The 17,972-nt window shown below is 43.7% G+C and overlaps 1 protein-coding gene across 6 annotated transcripts in view; it reads right to left on the reverse strand.

Annotated features, from left to right (window-relative positions):
• The window catches only part of CADPS2 (calcium dependent secretion activator 2), a 786,809-nt gene that overhangs the window by 457,724 nt on the left and 311,113 nt on the right, over positions 1–17,972 (reverse strand). For all 6 annotated transcript variants that reach the window (XM_040411689.1, XM_040411674.1, XM_040411680.1 and 3 more), the window contains exon 13: positions 14,148–14,335. In XM_040411689.1, coding sequence (XP_040267623.1) covers positions 14,148–14,335 — 188 coding nt within the window. The remainder of the gene's footprint in view (positions 1–14,147; positions 14,336–17,972) is intronic.

Genomic DNA, 17,972 nt, shown 5'->3' on the forward strand with positions numbered 1-17,972 from the left:
GTCCTCCATCCTGCTCAGTCAAAAGAGACGCCGGCCGAAAAACTTGCGCTCTTCTCATAGGCGCCTGAAGATGACGTCACCGCCGGCGTCAGGCCGGTCATGTGACTTTTAGGAGCGCTCCACGGCCTGCTCACAGCCGGAGCCACTCCTCTTCCTCCCCCTGGTGGCCGGCGTCTTCTTCCGGCGTAACACGTGCCGCCGTCTCCCGTATCCCCGCACACTGACCGCCCCCTCCGGAGCTCAGCTGTGCCTTGCCTGCCTTCAGCGCACCTCCGCTACTTACCAGGATCGCAGGTTAGTGGGGAGCTACCAGAGGGAAGGAGACAGCATGTTGATACTGCAGGCTTCCCATCAGAGACAGGAAACCACACTGAAGAGGAGGAGAATGTCCGCACATTTTATTCTGCAGGTTTCCTGTCTCTGTGGGGCGGATCCTCCTCTCTCCGGTGGTGCTGTCATGGGCGATAGGAAAAAGTATTTTCAGTGTGGTGGGCCCGGCATATTGGGGGACGTTTTATACTCTCGAACAACCCCTTTAATAACCTATCCTGTGGATAAAAGTACATTGTGGGAAACCCATTTAGCAGATCATTATACAAAGCAAATGTTAACAACATGATTTGAATTATCATAATGTAATAAACCACAATAACAAAAATAAATCAACAGTAAGACATGTCAATAGCAATTAGCAAGAACTATTCATGGCTGCCATGTATCAACAGATGTTTTTACACAGGACAGACTAAAAGAATTAAACTATACAAAATGTAAAGAATTAACTATTTCAAAGATGGTAGGCTTTTTTTTACGTAAAATCTTTCAGGTTTTGACAATATTATTTGTGGTCAAGGCTCCGGGAGGAGCACTGGACGAAGGTGAGAGAACTAATTACAGTTGACCCTAAGTTGGCTAGTGGTGTGCCTTTAGCCATGTACGCGGGTAAGCCAAGAAAAGGGGGCAAAACATGAATTTAGGCAGTTTGTTAAATAAGAAATTTACAGAATCAAGTTTGAAAAAGCTTTGGCGATCTCGACCTGCGGATGTGGAATGTAGCGGGAAAAACATGAAGATTGCCATCGTCCCATTTTACGTATAATATGAGCTGGGACGCCGTGTTTGGATGCCGCAGATGCGGCCCCGATCCGGAAGGAGTGCCCGGATATGGAAGCAGCGTGAAACCCAAGACCTGAAGCTAGAGAGCAGATATGTTTAATGAACTGTGCAGAAGAGAGCGAGAGCACGGGAAATGGCAGCAGGGGACTGTCGGGATTTCTATCACTGAGAGTGGAGAGCAGTCGGTTGAGCACTGCCACTGGGCACCAGGGGTTGAAGGTGTTGAAATACTCAACCTGAACCGGTGGACCGACCTGGGAGGTTTTAGAAGTGGGTAGGAGGAAAATGAAATGGTCAAGTCTATGGTGGAGCTGACTGATTACTGGGCCTAGGTGTTGAGCTGAGGTGCAGCAAAACTCCCCTGGCCTGAGGAACCCATAAAAGCTGAGATAGAGGGCAGCTTTATGGATCATGCTTTTGAATGGCCTGAAAGGATTACCATCTAGGGCGGCAGAAATCTTTTGAAATAATTCCCCTGTGACTGGTTGTCTGGTGGGAGTGGACGGAGAGGAGAGCTTCTGAATGCCTGTCAAGACTGCATTGACAGCCTGGGAAGAAAAGAAGGAGATGTGACTGGGATGGTTGATCATGTAGTGATGCTGGATTCCTGCTAGATAAAGTCTGATGGTGTTGTGAGACAATCTGAGCTCTTTATGGCAGTACGCCAAGAAAGCCAGGATGAACGAGACTTTGTCCTTGTCCCCACTAGGATGAAGGCGTGAGAATTGTTTGAAAAGTGTTCCACCCAGTTTGATAGTTCCTAGCTGAGTTGGCCTAGAGTGACTTGCGGATGAAAACGTGGGCTACCGAAATGTAAGTATTTAATCCATGATCAGGGCTTCGAACCCTGGAGGGTTGATTCCGATTCTCCGAGCTCCTGGCATGATCTGAAAAAATAAACTGAAATTTAACCGGGAAAGGGCATCGGCTGCAGTGTTCTTCTTACCCTCTATGTGCCTACAGATGATGTGGAAATTTAGCTGCAAGGAAAACCAGGTAAGTTTGCGAACTAGACGCATGACCTTGGGGGAACTGGACCTACCTCTGGCGAGGATGTCGACTACCGCTTGATTATCCGTCATGAAGCATACTGGCATATTTTGCCATGACTGACCCCAGACATGAGCGGCCGCTACGATGGGGTAAACTTCGAGCAGGGGAGAGGATTTGGCGGCCTCCTGGTCTGAAGAGATTTGCGAGGGCCAAGGACCAGCAAACCACTGGTCCCCGCAAATGGCTCCAAACCCGAGGGATGCGGCAGCATCAGAAAACACCAGGGGGGAGGCGTCATTCCAGTGAGGGACAAAAAGTGAGATGCCATTCCAGCTGGACAAGAAAACTGACCACATGGCCAGATCTGCCAACGCATTGCGTTCTAGATGAATGAGGGAATGCTGGTCTGAGGCCGTTGGAAGGAGTCTAAGTAGCCCGGAGATGAACGATCTGCCCTGTGGCATGATCCTGGCGGCAAAGTTGAAAGACCCCAACAAATATTGGAGATCCAGCTTTGACACTGTTCGGGTACCCACGAACCTGGCCACTGAGTCCTTGAGCCTGATTAATTTGTCCAGGGAAGGTCTGGCCTCCATTTTGATGGTATCTAGGGTGATACCTAAGAAGGTGATTACATTTGAAGGGCCCTCAACATTTGAGGGGGCCACTGGAACGTTCAGGTTGCTGAACAGGCTAAGTAGGCTATCCAACCTGTCTGGAACGTGATTAGCCTGCTCGATGAGCAAAAAATCATCCAAATAATGGATTAACCTCAGACAATGGGCATGATTTACCAGGATCCAGTGAAGTGCTTGGGCGAACTGATCAAAGAGCCAGGGGCTGCTCTTTGATCCGAACGTCAAGCGGGTGGCAAAATAATACTGTGCTTTCCATTTAATGCCATAAAACTTCCACAGGTGTGGCAGGATAGGCAGCAGCTTAAAGGCATCCGAAATGTCTGCCTTTGACAACCAAGCTTCTGCTCCGACCTGTAGGATTAGCTGTATGGCTTTGTCCAAAGAAGAGTACTGCATGGAGTACTCTTCTGATGGGACCAGAGAATTGAGACTAGGGGTGCTGGATGCATGAGGAGCAGACAAATCGTAAATTAGTCTTTTTTTTATTTGAAGATTTTTTTGATACTAAGCCTATGGGACTGACACGGTGCACGAGGAAGGGAGATTCAGAAAATGGGCCAATCATGAAGCCTTTCCGTAATTCTGCATCCAACAGTTCGTCAACCGCCACAGGATCCGCCAAGGATGATAGAAGGTTGGGGCATTCCCAAGTGACCTGCGGAAGGGTGACTAACCCTGTGTGAAAACCCTCGGAAAAACCATTCTTAAGGAAGAGGACAAAATCAGGGTCATGGTGGTCTTAGAGGAGGGTTATAGTAATAGGTCGATGTCGGCTAGTCAGGAGCGTGTGGCCGTACGCTGGGAACAGGATGACTGGGGGTGGGCCCTAAAACAGATGGAGCAAATATGTAGCGCTTTGCATTTGTCGTAACTGCAAAAGCCTAAATTGAAATTATTGCAAATTTGGTTTTTGCCTAGGAAGGTGATGGGACGCCCAAGTTTATCCGTAAATGGGTTGGGTTTTTGCGCTCCGGTGTTGGTGGCTGGCCTGGAAGGGGGGAGGTTGGTGACGTGGGGGCACCAGTCGGATGAGTGAAGGACTGACTGGCAGTTAGAACATGCTGGGGCTTTCTGGCCGGCAAAATGCCTGCAAAAGAGCTCTATATCAAGGACAGCCCAATTTGTGATGTGCTGATACTGGAGAAAGGCCGCTGCTGCCTTTGCTGAAAATGACCGGTGATAATCATAAAAAGTGAAACCGCCGTATTTGTAACCTAATTCAGTGATTCTATACATGTATGTGTCTAACTCTTCCCTTCGGTGGGGGTGCGCGGAGCACACGATATCCCGGTATAGGCTGAAGGTTAGCATGAATTCGGGGATGGTGAGTTTCCTATTGAGGCGGGCGTCCTTAGACCTAAGCACTACAGAGACATCACCGCAGGCAATCGTTTTGTTTTCAACTGTGTCGCGGGTAGAAATAAGGATAGCAGCCAGATTGATGTCCTTCCCTGCCAGAATATCTCGCCTGATATTCTCTGGCACGAAGAAGGCGGGGGCGATGTCGGAAGTGCTGAGACCTGTACCTGGGGCGGGGGACCGGGAAGTGGAAGGAACGGCTTCGGGTTCTGGCGGAGGAGGAGACGTGGAATCCTTGTGTTCGATGGTCTGAAGTCTGGTATCAATGTCAGAAATGGATGACGCTAGATTATTGATGGTGGCGTGGAGTTGGGTGAGGGATAATTGGATGGTGGACATGGACACCTGATCATCGGAGGCCCTGGGTGGTTCAGGGAAAAAGCAAACGATACAGCTCGGCTTTTCGCACTGAAGCAGAGTGGCGGATCCCCTTTTTTTTGAGTTCTGTAATCAACTTGGGGATAGTCCAATGTCTGATGCACGGCTGGCTGGTTCTGAGATTGCTGATTCCGGGATAGACATCGAGTCTTCTATGTCGGACACGTGGGACATGATACCGCTGAGTATGGGCACACCGTTCGAACCGGACCCTGTTGGGAGGACCTGAAGTGAAATGACCAATCCCTATGCACAAAAACTTATTTTTTTTACTTACCTGGAGCCAAGGAAGGGTTAGATCGGAATTTTTAGAAAATCACTGCCCGCAGTTGAAACGCCCGGGTATGGTCGCGAAGAGGGTGAAAACTTCTCACACCCCGCGAACCTGAGATTTGTAAGTGAGGAGGAAAGCTTAACTGGTACCTGCGTGAAGGGATGCGCCCAGACATTCTGATAGGGGGACATGCGTAAGTGACAATCAGGGAGAGATGAAAAGACCTGGACGAGGGGAAAAGAAACCACAACCTGAGCGTGTCAGGTAATTCACGAAATGTTTAGAGGGTGCAGGATGATCGGGCTTGGAGAACAGGGACGCGCCTGGGGTTGGTGCTGAAAAGAGAGACGAGGGGAAGTGCTGGGGAGACGAGTGACCTTGTGCCATGGTGACGTTGTTGAGTGGACAGGAAGCGTATCTGGAGTAGCGGTCTGGGTTGAATGGAACAGATGGAAAACAGACTGGACCAAGGGACAGGTGGACGAGACGACGTGACCTGAGCGTGTCAGGCAGTAGACCACAAGACGACCTGAACGTATCAGGTGGACAAAAACACAAACGACCCGAGCGTATCGGGCGGAGGAACGTGGTGCGACCTGAAGGATATCAGGCGACGGAAATTACAAAACCTGAAGGAATCAGGTGAAACAAACGTGTCCTGAGCGTATCAGGTAGGAAATAAACATGACCTGGCGTATCAGGCGATTTGAAAGTGTTAGGCCCTGCGACATGACCGCGGGCCGAGATGCATCGGGTGACGAAACCCCACCGGAGGCCAGTCCCGGACTGAAAAATGTGGCAGGCAGTGGGGCGACATGACCCGTGCGTAACGGCAACGGAGAGCAACAGGACCCACGCGTAACAGGTAAAGAAAAAACATGAACTGACCATGATAGGTACAAGACTGGGTGTGGCTGAAAATAGAAAAAGGCATGACCCGGGTGCTGACAGGCAGATGGAGGGCACCATCCTGAGCCCGGGAAAAGAACAAAGACATGACTGGCGCGATAGGCAGTAGGAGATGACATGAGCACAGTAGAAGAAAAATTGAAAGCGACAGGACAGTAGGAGGAGGCAAGACCTGGGTGACGTAAGTCGAGCACACAGACAAAACGGACAGTGACGTGACTTGGTATGAAGCACAACGAGCAACGATATGACCGGAACGGATCAGGCAACAGGACATGGAGAGGACCTGAACGTATCAGGCAACAAGACATGAAGAGGACCTGAACGTATCAGGCAACAAAACATGAAGCGTGACAGGACAGTAGGAGGGGGATGACGTGAGCGACGTGAGTCGAGCAGAATAGACAAAAGGACAGTGACTTTAGTAGATGAACAAAATGAGCAGTGAAAAGACCTCAACAGACCAGGCAACAGGACAAGAAGAGGACCTGAACGTATCAGGCCAAAAAGGACACGAAGCAGACCTGAACGTACCAGGCAACAGGACACGACGAAAACCTGAACGTATCAGGCAAAAGGACACGAAGAAAACCTGAACGTATCAGGCAAGAGGACACGAAGAAAACCTGAACGTATCAGGCAAGAGGACACAAAGAAAACCTTAACGTATCAGGCAAGAGGACACGAAGAAAACCTGAACGTATCAGGCAAGAGGACACTAAGAAAACCTGAACGTATCAGGCAAGAGGACACGAAGAAAACCTGAACGTATCAGGCAAGAGGACACAAAGAAAACCTGAACGTATCAGGCAAGAGGACACGAAGAAAACCTGAACGTATCAGGCAAGAGGACACAAAGAAAACCTGAACGTGTCAGGCAAGAGGACACGAAGAAAACCTGAACGTATGATAGTGCTAGTGTGAAAAGTGGAGAAAGTGTGATAGGGACAACTGACACCTGTGGCAGTGTAAGCGCTGCTTGATGAGACGCAGCATGCGAATGACGGCTTGGAGGGTTCTCCACCGGGCCAGACCCGCGGATCCATGGCACTTGGACCCGGGGGAGGTCCCTCGGCGTGGGAAAATGGAACCCAGGCCATCCAAGGATGCTGCGACTCATGAAACGGCGGAGTGCATGATGAAAATAGTGTGGCAGTTGAACCTGGACGTAGCAAACACAGGGGCAGGAGGGAGAAAACCTGGGGACACCGCAAACACAGGGGGGGAGGCTGCTAGTTACTTAAAATAATATCCCTCAGACAAAAGCTGCCAGCCATAATCCAGTAATGGGGCCTGATCTGCTCCACTGACTGTGTGTGATATAACACTTTCCACCTTTACTGAATTTGAGAGGGACGATTATGTTGCGCCTAATCGCATACTGATGTTTTCAAAAGAAACATGCACATCTGACAGGGCAGGCTGTCGTTGCAGGAATGACATTAAGCCATGAGAACAGGGGAAGTTAGGTAATGCGACGGGCGTCCCTGGATTTATCAGGGGACCAAGCAGCAATGACGATAATGCAGACAATGACTGCACTAGGTCTGTTTGTATTAAGCCTCATTCACACGTCAGTATTTCACGGATGTGTGCCGTACATGTTCTCCACGGACAGCACACGTCCCCTTTAATTTTAATCTGTGTATTCAGACATCAGTGTTTTAGCACGATCTGTGGGTCAGTGTTTTTAGCATGGATAAATGCTATTTTGTCCATCACGTCCATTATAGTCTATGGGTCCGTGAAAACCACGGATGCAATATGAATGCCATGCATGTTGCATCCGTGTTGCACGGGTCATTAAGAAGAGATGCTTTGAAAATTATTTTTCAGCTGTTCAGTGTCAGTGAAACACGGATGCAACACGGACAGCAAAAAACTGACACACAAACCCAACATGGATCCTTCACAGACAGCTTCACGGATGCATCACTGACCACCTGCTCACGGATTTGAGCACGGACGTGTGAATGAGGCTTTAGACTCCAAGGACATTTCTACTCACATTTGTTCATTGATCAAACACTCAAGCACTGATGAATACCCTTACATGCCCATTATTTCAGCCACCTTCCTTTTTAACAGAATACTGGCACAAACTGTATTACCAGTATCTGTGTAAAAAGCCATACCAAACAATATCATATATTATCAATCACGACCTTTACTGGTACAAATACAAAAAAAAAAAAATATATATATATATATATATATATATATATATATACATACACTCACCTAAAGAATTATTAGGAACACCATACTAATATGGTGTTGGACCCCCTTTTGCCTTAATTCTACGTGGCATTGATTCAACAAGGTGCTGATAGCATTCTTTAGAAATGTTGGCCCATATTGATAGGATAGCATCTTGCAGTTGATGGAGATTTGAGGGATGCACATCCAGGGCACGAAGCTCCCGTTCCACCACATCCCAAAGATGCTCTATTGGGTTGAGATCTGGTGACTGTGGGGGCCATTTTAGTACAGTGAACTCATTGTCATGTTCAAGAAACCAATTAAAAATGATTCAAGCTTTGTGACATGGTGCATTATCCTGCTGGAAGTAGCCATCAGAGGATGGATACATGTTCTCATTCTGTTTACGCCAAATTCGGACTCTACCATTTGAATGTCTCAACAGAAATCGAGACTCATCAGACCAGGCAACATTTTTCCAGTCTTCAACAGTCCAATTTTGGTGAGCTTGTGCAAATTGTAGCCTCTTTTTCCTATTTGTAGTCGAGATGAGTGGTACCCGGTGGGGTCTTCTGCTGTTGTAGCCCATCCGCCTCAAGGTTGCGCGTGTTGTGCCTTCACAAATGCTTTACTGCATACCTTGGTTGTAACGAGTGGTTATTTCAGTCAACGTTGCTCTTCTATCAGCTTGAATCAGTCGGCCCATTCTCCTCTGACCTCTAGCATCCACAAGGCATTTTTGTCCACAGGACTGCCGCATACTGGATGTTTTTCCCTTTTCACACCATTCTTTGTAAACCCTAGAAATGGTTGTGTGTGAAAATCCCAGTAACTGAGCAGATTGTGAAATACTCAGACCGGCCCGTCTGGCACCAACAACTATGCCACGCTCAAAATTGCTTAAATCACCTTTCTTTCCCATTCTGACATTCAGTTTGGAGTTCAGAAGATTGTCTTGACCAGGACCACCCCCCTAAATGCATTGAAGCAACTGCCATGTGATTGGTTGAATAGATAATTGCATTAATGAGAAATAGAACAGGTGTTCCTAATAATTCTTTAGGTGAGTGTATATATATATATATATATATATATATATATATATATATTATAGATAAAATCTACAACGTGTGGAGAACAATAAAATAATAACATATTACTGCTTACATAATCTGAACAAGCACACTAACATACCTCCCATAATTAAGCTGCCATCCTGATCACACCAACAATTGTCTTAGACGGTTGCATACCTATAGGGGTCGCAGTAGTCTAGTCGTAGATGTAAATAGATCCACAAGCCAGGAGACTCTCAGATCCCCTCACCACAGCAAGGGCTCAAGCACATGACCGTATTTTTTGTCCGCATCATTCACATCAAAGGTGCCGGGAAAAAAAGATGTGGACAGCACACTGTGTGCTGTCCGCATCCATATGTCCATTCCGTGGCATCCGCAGAAATATAGAACATTCCGCAAAATGGACCCTCAATTTGTGCACCGCATATGCTCTAAGGCTGATTGTGCTTTCTGATCTCGTTTGATGTCTGGCAGGCTAGGTCAGCCAAGGGCGGACTGGGAACTTAAAGGGGTTCTCCGGGAATTAAGAAAATGAAAATACTTAAATATTACTTTATTATATATTCCCAAAAACCTTTCATTAATTATAATGGCTGGTTTTGACTATGGAGCAATGATTAGGAGAAATAAAATGGCCACAGTCCTATCAGTACACACAAAACCTGTCCTAATTACACAGCAGGACAAGTTATTTCACAACACTGAAATAAAAAGTTGACTCATCCTCCTCTCTGCTCTGGCTGTCACGGGTTATTATTCTGAATACAGTTTAATATGATATTTAGCTGAATCTTTGTGGGAATGGAGTTCATGAGGAGACATGAAGTACAGAGAGGATGGACAGGACAGACTGAGTAATGTGGTAATGAAGACTGCATACAAGTGCTGCTGCTCATTAGCCACATCTGCTCATTCCAACAGAGATTCAGCTAAAGATCTTATTATTTGCATTCAGTATCATAATCCCTAACAAGGAGAGTAGAGAGGAGGATGAGGCAGCTCTTTACCTCAGTGTTGTCACTTGCATTGGTATAGTGCAAATGAAGTCTTCAATGATGGCTATATAGCCATCAAGGAACACAATGGGCAATCTAATGATTGCCAGTTATTGTCACCCAATGTGACACCAAAAAAAAAAAAAGTAAAAATAAGTTTTTACAAATATAAAAAAAAAAAGTTCAAATAAATCTTTCTGCCATAAATGCGACTTTTTACACAAAATACCACCACATAAGCTGGCTTAATTGTCCACAACAATTTGGTGTCACATGCGCCAATTTGATAACCCATTAATTTCTATGAGTCTGTGCACATAAGCATTTGTGCATTACGTGATAATCACAGCATGTTATATATATTCTGCGTTTTTCACACAGCCCTGGTCCCATAGAAGTGAATGGGGCTTCCATGAAAAATGCATTGATGCACTGATGCTTGCTAGGAGATGTAGATTGTTATTCTTCAGGTTATTTTTTCACATGCGTGAAAAATGCATCAAAAACTGATTGCACCCACACAGAAAAAAACTGAACCACTGAACACAATCACAGACAAAACTGAACCACTGAACACAATCACAGACAAAACTGACTGCATTTGCATGCAAAACCTTCAGTTTTTTCCTGAACAGATCCGGACACAATCCGTATTGTTTGTGTGAAACGGAATAGGGATGAGCAAATCTACTTCGGATGCTTCATCCGAAGTCTATTCGCATAAAACTTTGTTAGAATACTGTACGGAGCAAGCGCTCTGTACAGTATTAGAATGTATTGGCTCTCATGAGCCAAAGTTATAACATCGCGAAGTCTCGAGAGACTTCGGGTAATAACTTCAGAAATTAATTTCTACTGTAAAAAAACCTTTGTACCGAACTCATGTTATTACTCAAAGTCTCGTGAGACTTTGCAAAGTAATAACTTCGGCTTATTGGAGCCAATACATTCTAATACTGTATGGAGCAGTCCGCTTTTCATTAGAGACACTGATTCCCAACTAGACATTTTTTCAGGCAGACAACACCAAGCTTGGAGTATGGGAGTGACCTTCTCATACGACTACATCACCGAGACAAGAAGCTTCGGTGGCACATATCTGTTAGGGCTCATTCAGACGGCCGCATGCTGTCCGCAAAAATGAAGATCCGTTTTTTTGCAGATTAGATGCTGTCCCATTCATTTCTATGGTGCCCTTTTCTTCCATTGCACAGCTCAGCAAAAAAATGAAACATGTCCTATACTTGTCAGTGAAAATCAGGACATGGCCCTATTGAAGTCGATGGATCAGCAAAAAAACGGATCCGCATTTTTTTATTTTTTTATTTTTATTTATTTTATTTTTTTTTTTACACAGAACAGGAGGAAAATCTTTCTATTATACCTTATCTCTGGGAAGGCTTCACTACTGGTTTTGGCTCACAATAACTGATGGAAAAAACTGACCAAATAATTGAAGTGTGAACTTGTTGTTATCCACAACCTTACGCCCGATTGTTTACAGGGAACCTGTCACCATGAAAATACAATGTAAGCTGTAGGAAGCATGTTATTGAGCAGGAAGAGCTTAGCAGATTGATATATAGTTTTATGGGAAAAGATTTAGTATATATATGAATTTCATTCATTTAAATTCCTGCTCATTCTTGGCTTTGAAGGAGGCGGTCCACTCAGTGATTGACAGCTATCTCTGTACACACAGTCAAAGAGGGAAGGCTGTCTGAGTGGGGCGGGCTCTTCCTTTCACATATTAGAGCAGGTGAGCCTCCAATGTGACCGCCTATGTTGAGGGGGCCTGGCCTGACAAAATCTTTGATGACATGACAGTACTGCTCCGATACCCCTTCAGCTCGAGCCCTGAAGCAGCTGCTTCCCCTGCTTCCCTGTTACAGTAGCTACGCCACTAGGTCAGTGCATTTACAGCAATACAAAATATGGACAATTCTATTGTTTTCACTATTTTTGCACAATAATAGCACATCTCATGCCATAAAAAAAAATAAAAAAAATCAAAGGGGGTCATTTATCAAACTGGTGTAAAGTAGCAACCAATCAGATTCCGCCTTTTATTTTCCAAAGGATCTGTCCAAAATTGAATCTGATTGGTTGCTATGGGGAACTAAGCCAGTTCTACTTTACACAAGTTTTATAAATGGCCCCCAAAGTTTTTTATGTTGTTGCATTCTAAGAGCCAACTTCGTAATTTCTCTGTCGATTTTGGCTTGCTTTTTTGTGGAATGAGATTTAACTTTCATTGATACCATTTTATACCGCGTGGTTCTTATTTATTAACTATTTAGATGCTAGGCCCCAACTCTGAAGGGTGGGGACAAAAAAAAAAAAATATTTATCACCTTCCATATTTACTCTGAAAATTTTACTAAAGAAAGTGCAACAAAATGCACTTTTATTGTGCAAATGCATAAAATAAAATTGCCATTGCTGCTAATACCCATATACAATGAGTCCTGATCAAAAGTTTAAGACCACTTGAAAAATGGCAAAAAAAAAAAACATATTTAGCATGGCTGGATCTTAACAAGGTTCCAAGTAGAGCTTCAACATGCAACAAGAAGAAACGAGAGTGAGAGAAAACATATTTTGAGCATTCAATTTAATAAAAACAACGAATAAACTGAAACAGGCTGTTTTTCAGCTGATCAAAAGTTTAGACCACACCTCCAAAAAAAAACGAACCCCCCCCCCCCAAAACAGAAGTCCAACTTCCAAACATGAACTCAGTAATGAGTAGCTCCGCCGTTATTGTTTATCACTTTAAAAATTCGTTTTGGCATGCTTGATGCAAGCGTTTCCATGAGGTAAGTGGGAACATTTCTCCAAGTGGTGAAGACGGCCGCACGAAGGCCATCTACTGTCCATTTTTGCAAACTTCCCTTGCCATCCATCCCCAAAGAACACGCAGGATGGGCCAAAAGAGTGATGTTATTCTCCTGGAAGAAGTCCATTGTCCTGTGGGCATTGTGTACTGTAGCGTTGTCCTGTTGAAAAACCCAGTCGTTACCACACAGACGAGCGCCCTGAGTCATGAGGAATGCTCTCTGCAACATCTGGACATAGCCAGCGGCCGTTTGACGCCCCTGCACTTTCTGAAGCTCCATTGTTCCACTAAAGGAAAAAGCACCCCAGACTATTATGGTGCCCCCTCCACTGTGGCGCGTAGAAAACATCTCAGGTGGGATCTGCATGTCATGCCAGTAACGTTGGAAACCATCAAGTTTACATTTTTCTTCCATCTTTGAATGTCCCATGTTTGGTGCTCTCTTGCAAAGTCCAATCGAACAGTTCTGTGGCGTTCAAGGAGACGAGGTCTTTGAAGACGTTTTTTGTTTTTGAAGCCCTTCAGTCTCAGATGCCGTCTGATGGTTATGGGGCTGCAGTCAGCACCAGTAAGGGCCTTAACTTGGGTCGAGGATCGTCCAGTGTCTTGACGGACAGCCAACTGGATCCTCCGACTCAGTGCTGATAAAAAAAATTTGGGTCTTCCACTTGACTTTTTTGTTCCATAACCCTCAGGATCATTTAAGAAATTCCAAATGACTCTTACTGCGTCCCACCTCAGCAGCGATGGCGCGCTGTGAGAGACCCTGCTTATGCAGTTCAACAACCTGACCACGTTCAAAAAGGGAGAGTTTTTTTTGCCTTTGCCATCACAACGTGTGACTACCTGACAGAAAATGACAATGAATCCACATCTTTGCACAGATTTGGCCTTTTAAAGGCATGTGGTCCTAAAATTTGGATCAGCTGAAAAACGGCCCGTTTCAGTTTAATTGTTATTTTCAATTAATTGAATGCTCAAAAAATGTTGTCTCACTCTCATTTCTTCTTGTTGCACGTTGAAGCTCTACTTGGAACCTTGTTAAGATCCAACAATGTAAAATATGATTTTTTGCCATTTTTCAAGTGGTCTTAAACTTTTGATCAGGACTGTATCTGCGTGTGATTAACATGAAAAAAAGGTTTACCAAAGGGTAAAGTCTTCAATCAAAATCAACACTGATATAATGAGGAAACAATCAATTTATAATATGTAAAATTTCCTGTATTTAACAAATTTCTTAAATGATGCAGTATAAAAGAAATGTGGTGTTAATTAACACAAAAGTATAAAGTTAATAAATCAACGGCAAGCAATATATGTCAGTCATATAAAATAGTATATTTTGCCATTGCCAGCTGATACCTGTTTCCATGAACATGAGAAGCACAGAATGCAAAGCTGTAATGAAGCAGTGTTGGATCTATCACAGACCCTGTCTCAGCGTGGTCAATCAGTTCTTTAAGATAGCAAAGATGACGATGGCAGCCACGTACACCATATCGCGCACAGTATTCATCTAGTACAAACACTTGACCAGGACTGAACCAACCCTGTAAAGAAAGTGGAAATAATAATTAATCTAGAGATGAATAAACTGATTTTAAAGTAGCACTTCCACAAAAATGTGCATTCTCTGACCTGTAAGGCACATGGTGTAAACTGTAGTGAAGGTAATTTTCTTACCAGAGACTGTATTTGTGACTTATCCATTCCCTTCTGATCCTCAGCTGTGTCATGTGACCAACACTCTGCCTCTCTAACTGACATACGACAGGAAGTCAGTTTCTCTATTCATTCCTATGAGACCGACATTGAGGCTCCTATATGAATACGTAGAGAAACTAACTGACTGATCACCCCATCTCTAGTAACTCTAGTAACTATAACCCGTAATATTATACTCCAGAAATACACCACCTCCTCAGGCAGAGAGTTCCATAGTCTCACTGCTCTTACCGTAAAGAATCCTTTTCTATGTTTGTGTACAAACCTTCTTTCCTCCAGACGCAGAGGATGTTCCCTCGTCACAGTCACAGTCCTGGGGATAAATAGATGATGGGAGAGATCTCTGTACTGACCCCTGATGTATTTATACATAGTTATTAAATCTCCCCTCAGTCGTCTTTTTTATAGACTGAGTAACCCTAATTTTTATAATCTTTCAGGGTATTGTAGTCCACCCATTACAATTATTACTTTAGTTGCACTCCTCTGAACCTTCTCCAGATTTGCTTTGTCTGCCTTGTTCACAGGAGCCCAGAACTGTACACAGTACTCCATGTGTGGTCTGACTAGTGATTTGTAAAGTGGTAGTACTATGTTCTCATCACAGGCATCTATGCCCCTTTTGATGCAACCCATTATCTTATTGGCCTTGGCAGCAGCCCGACACTGGTTTCTACAGCTTAGTTTGCTGTTCACCAAAATTCCTAGGTCCTTTTCCATGTCAGTGTTACCCAGTGTTTTACCATTTAGTATGTACGGGTGACTTGCATTATTCCTTCCCATGTGCATAACCTTACATTTGTCAGTGTTAAACCTCCTCTGCCACTTATCTGCCCAAGCCTCCAACATAGCCAGATCCATCTGTAGCAGTATACTGTCCTGTTCCGTGTTAATTACTTTACACAGTTTAGTGTCATCTGCAAAAATTGATATTTTTCTGTGCAAGCCTTCTACAAGAGCATTAATAAATATATTAAAGAGAATAGGGCCCAATACTGACCCCTGAGGTACCCCACTAGTGACAGTGACCCAATCTGAGTGTGTGCCATTAATAACCACCCTCTGTTTTCCATCACTGATCCAGTTACTTACCCACATACAGACATTTTCCCCCAGTCCAAGCATTCTCATTTTCTATACCAACCTTTCATGTGGTACAGTGTCAAATGCTTTGGAGAAGTCAAGATATATGACATCAACTGACTCACCCGGTCAAGTCTAGAACTTACCTCCTCATAGAAACTGATTAAATTAGCTTGACATGACCGATCCCTCATGAAGCCATGGTGATACAGTGTTAAATGCCTATTTTCATTGAGATACTTCAGAGTAGCATCTCTTAGATGGTTGGTCCCATACACGTTGGATGACTTGCTAGTCCCAACATAAATAGGTTTTGATATTTTTTTCTATGTATGGGCACCTTAAGGGTTAAAACTGACATACAAGATGTTTAGGGTCCTTTTTTCAGTAACAGCTTATTATTTAAGATTATTCTATGGAAAAGCTTCCAACGCCCCGTGACGGAGAAGTGGCTGATAAGAGGAGAAAAAAGCATTTTCTGCAATAATTTATAATTCAATATTTATGTCTTGTAACATTGATTTATACAAAGATTGTTAAGATGAGTGTTTTTGTTTCACAACTCATTTTGTGTTAAAAAAAAAAAAAAAAAAAGTTAATTTGGAAATTTCGATAATGCATTTGGATCCATAGTATCTCAAGGTATTATTGCCCATCAGTGTCACAGGCCTGGTCTAAAAGGCAAATGCTTAGTGCAGACTTGGGAGAAGGAGGCTTTGTTAGACCTCAGGTGCCATAGTGAACCACTGCCAATGGGACGACCAAGTGAGTCCCTCTGTCTGTGAAGTACCTTAGATGGTCCGGTCACATGATCAGAGACCAACTTGACTGGCTCCTGACCAGTGCCTTAATGCCCAAGGCTGATAAGTACAGTCAGTGCATCAGGACCCAAAAGCACACTGCACAGCAATCATCTTTTAAGCACTGCATTAAAAGGTGGTGCTTCAGAGGAAGCTCCTTGAGTGGTAAAAATACTACATCGCGTTTGTTAAGGGGTCAACCCTTACACCCTAGAGTTTTTTTTTTACGTTTTCATTTTTCATTCCCTGCCTTTCTGGGACCATAAGTTATTTATTTTTCCGGTCACATAGCTGTATGAGGGCTTGTTTTTTGTGGGACAAGTTGTACTTTCTAATAGCACCATTTAATACTGCATACAACATAGTAGGGAACTGGCAAAAAATTCCAAATGGGGTAAAACTGGAAAATACGCAAGTCTGATACAGTTTTATGGGTTTCGTTTTTATGGCATTCCCTATGCTGTAAAGTACGATTACGGTGATACCACATAAGTAAAAAAAATATATATATTTTCTTTTAAATGCCATATTCTGACCCCTAGAACGGTTTTGTAGTTATGTGTACAAAGCTGTGTGAGGGTCACTTTTAAATTTTTGCGGGGCGTTCTGTACTTTGCATTGATGCCATTTTGGGGTGTGTATGACTTTATCACTTTCCATAAAAAATGTTGTGGGAGATAAAGTTACCAAACAACGACAAATCATCTATTTTTTTTATTTCTTTATTTGCCGTGTGGGTTAAATATTTTTATATTTTAATAATACCGGTGTTTTTGCACACGGTGATGCCCATGATCTATTTTTTTATGTATTTTTCTTTTTAAGGAAAGGGGGGGGGGGGTGTGATGCAATATATTTTTAATAACATTTTTTACACTCTCATAGGGAACTATAAGCAATCATTAGATTGCTTCTCTCACATACTTAAATGCATTAGCATTGGAGTCTATGCGGATTACATTATGGAGCAAATTTATTAAGACCAGCGTTTTAGACGCTGGGTTTAATAAACCCCTAAGCTGGATCTCGTCAGATCCTCCACCATTTCTAAATGTAAAACTGCTTCCGGGCTGTCTTACATTTAGACCTTTTTCAGCCCTGCGGCACTGGGTGGGAAGAGGTTTAAGTACAAGGCTAAAAGTTTATATATAACACAGGGATAGGATCATTTAACACAATACATTTCTTTACAACTACATTTACCATTGTGAAAAGTGAATGACATATGTTTATTTTCAATTTCAATGAAAATACTAGGATATACCATTTTACAGAACATATTACCCTACGGCATTATTCAACAATTTGGGCATGGTAATTCTAAAATAAAGGAATACTCAAGGTAATACTGATACACAGGGTTATGCCTAGCGCAGGGCCTGGAGGGGCACTACATTTTGAGGTCTAAATTTAGACAGCGAGTGTACATGTGAGACACAACACATTACCAACTGACAGGTGAGCAGTATATCTGCTTCTATTCCTCAGCTACATTATTGAGTATCAAATTAGCAATCTTTATGAACACAATTTTCACATTTGATGTTAAAGGGGTTCTCCGGGCTTTTAATACTGATGA

This window comes from Bufo bufo, chromosome 1, assembly GCF_905171765.1.
Source record: "Bufo bufo chromosome 1, aBufBuf1.1, whole genome shotgun sequence".
NCBI classification, from domain to species: domain Eukaryota; kingdom Metazoa; phylum Chordata; class Amphibia; order Anura; family Bufonidae; genus Bufo; species Bufo bufo.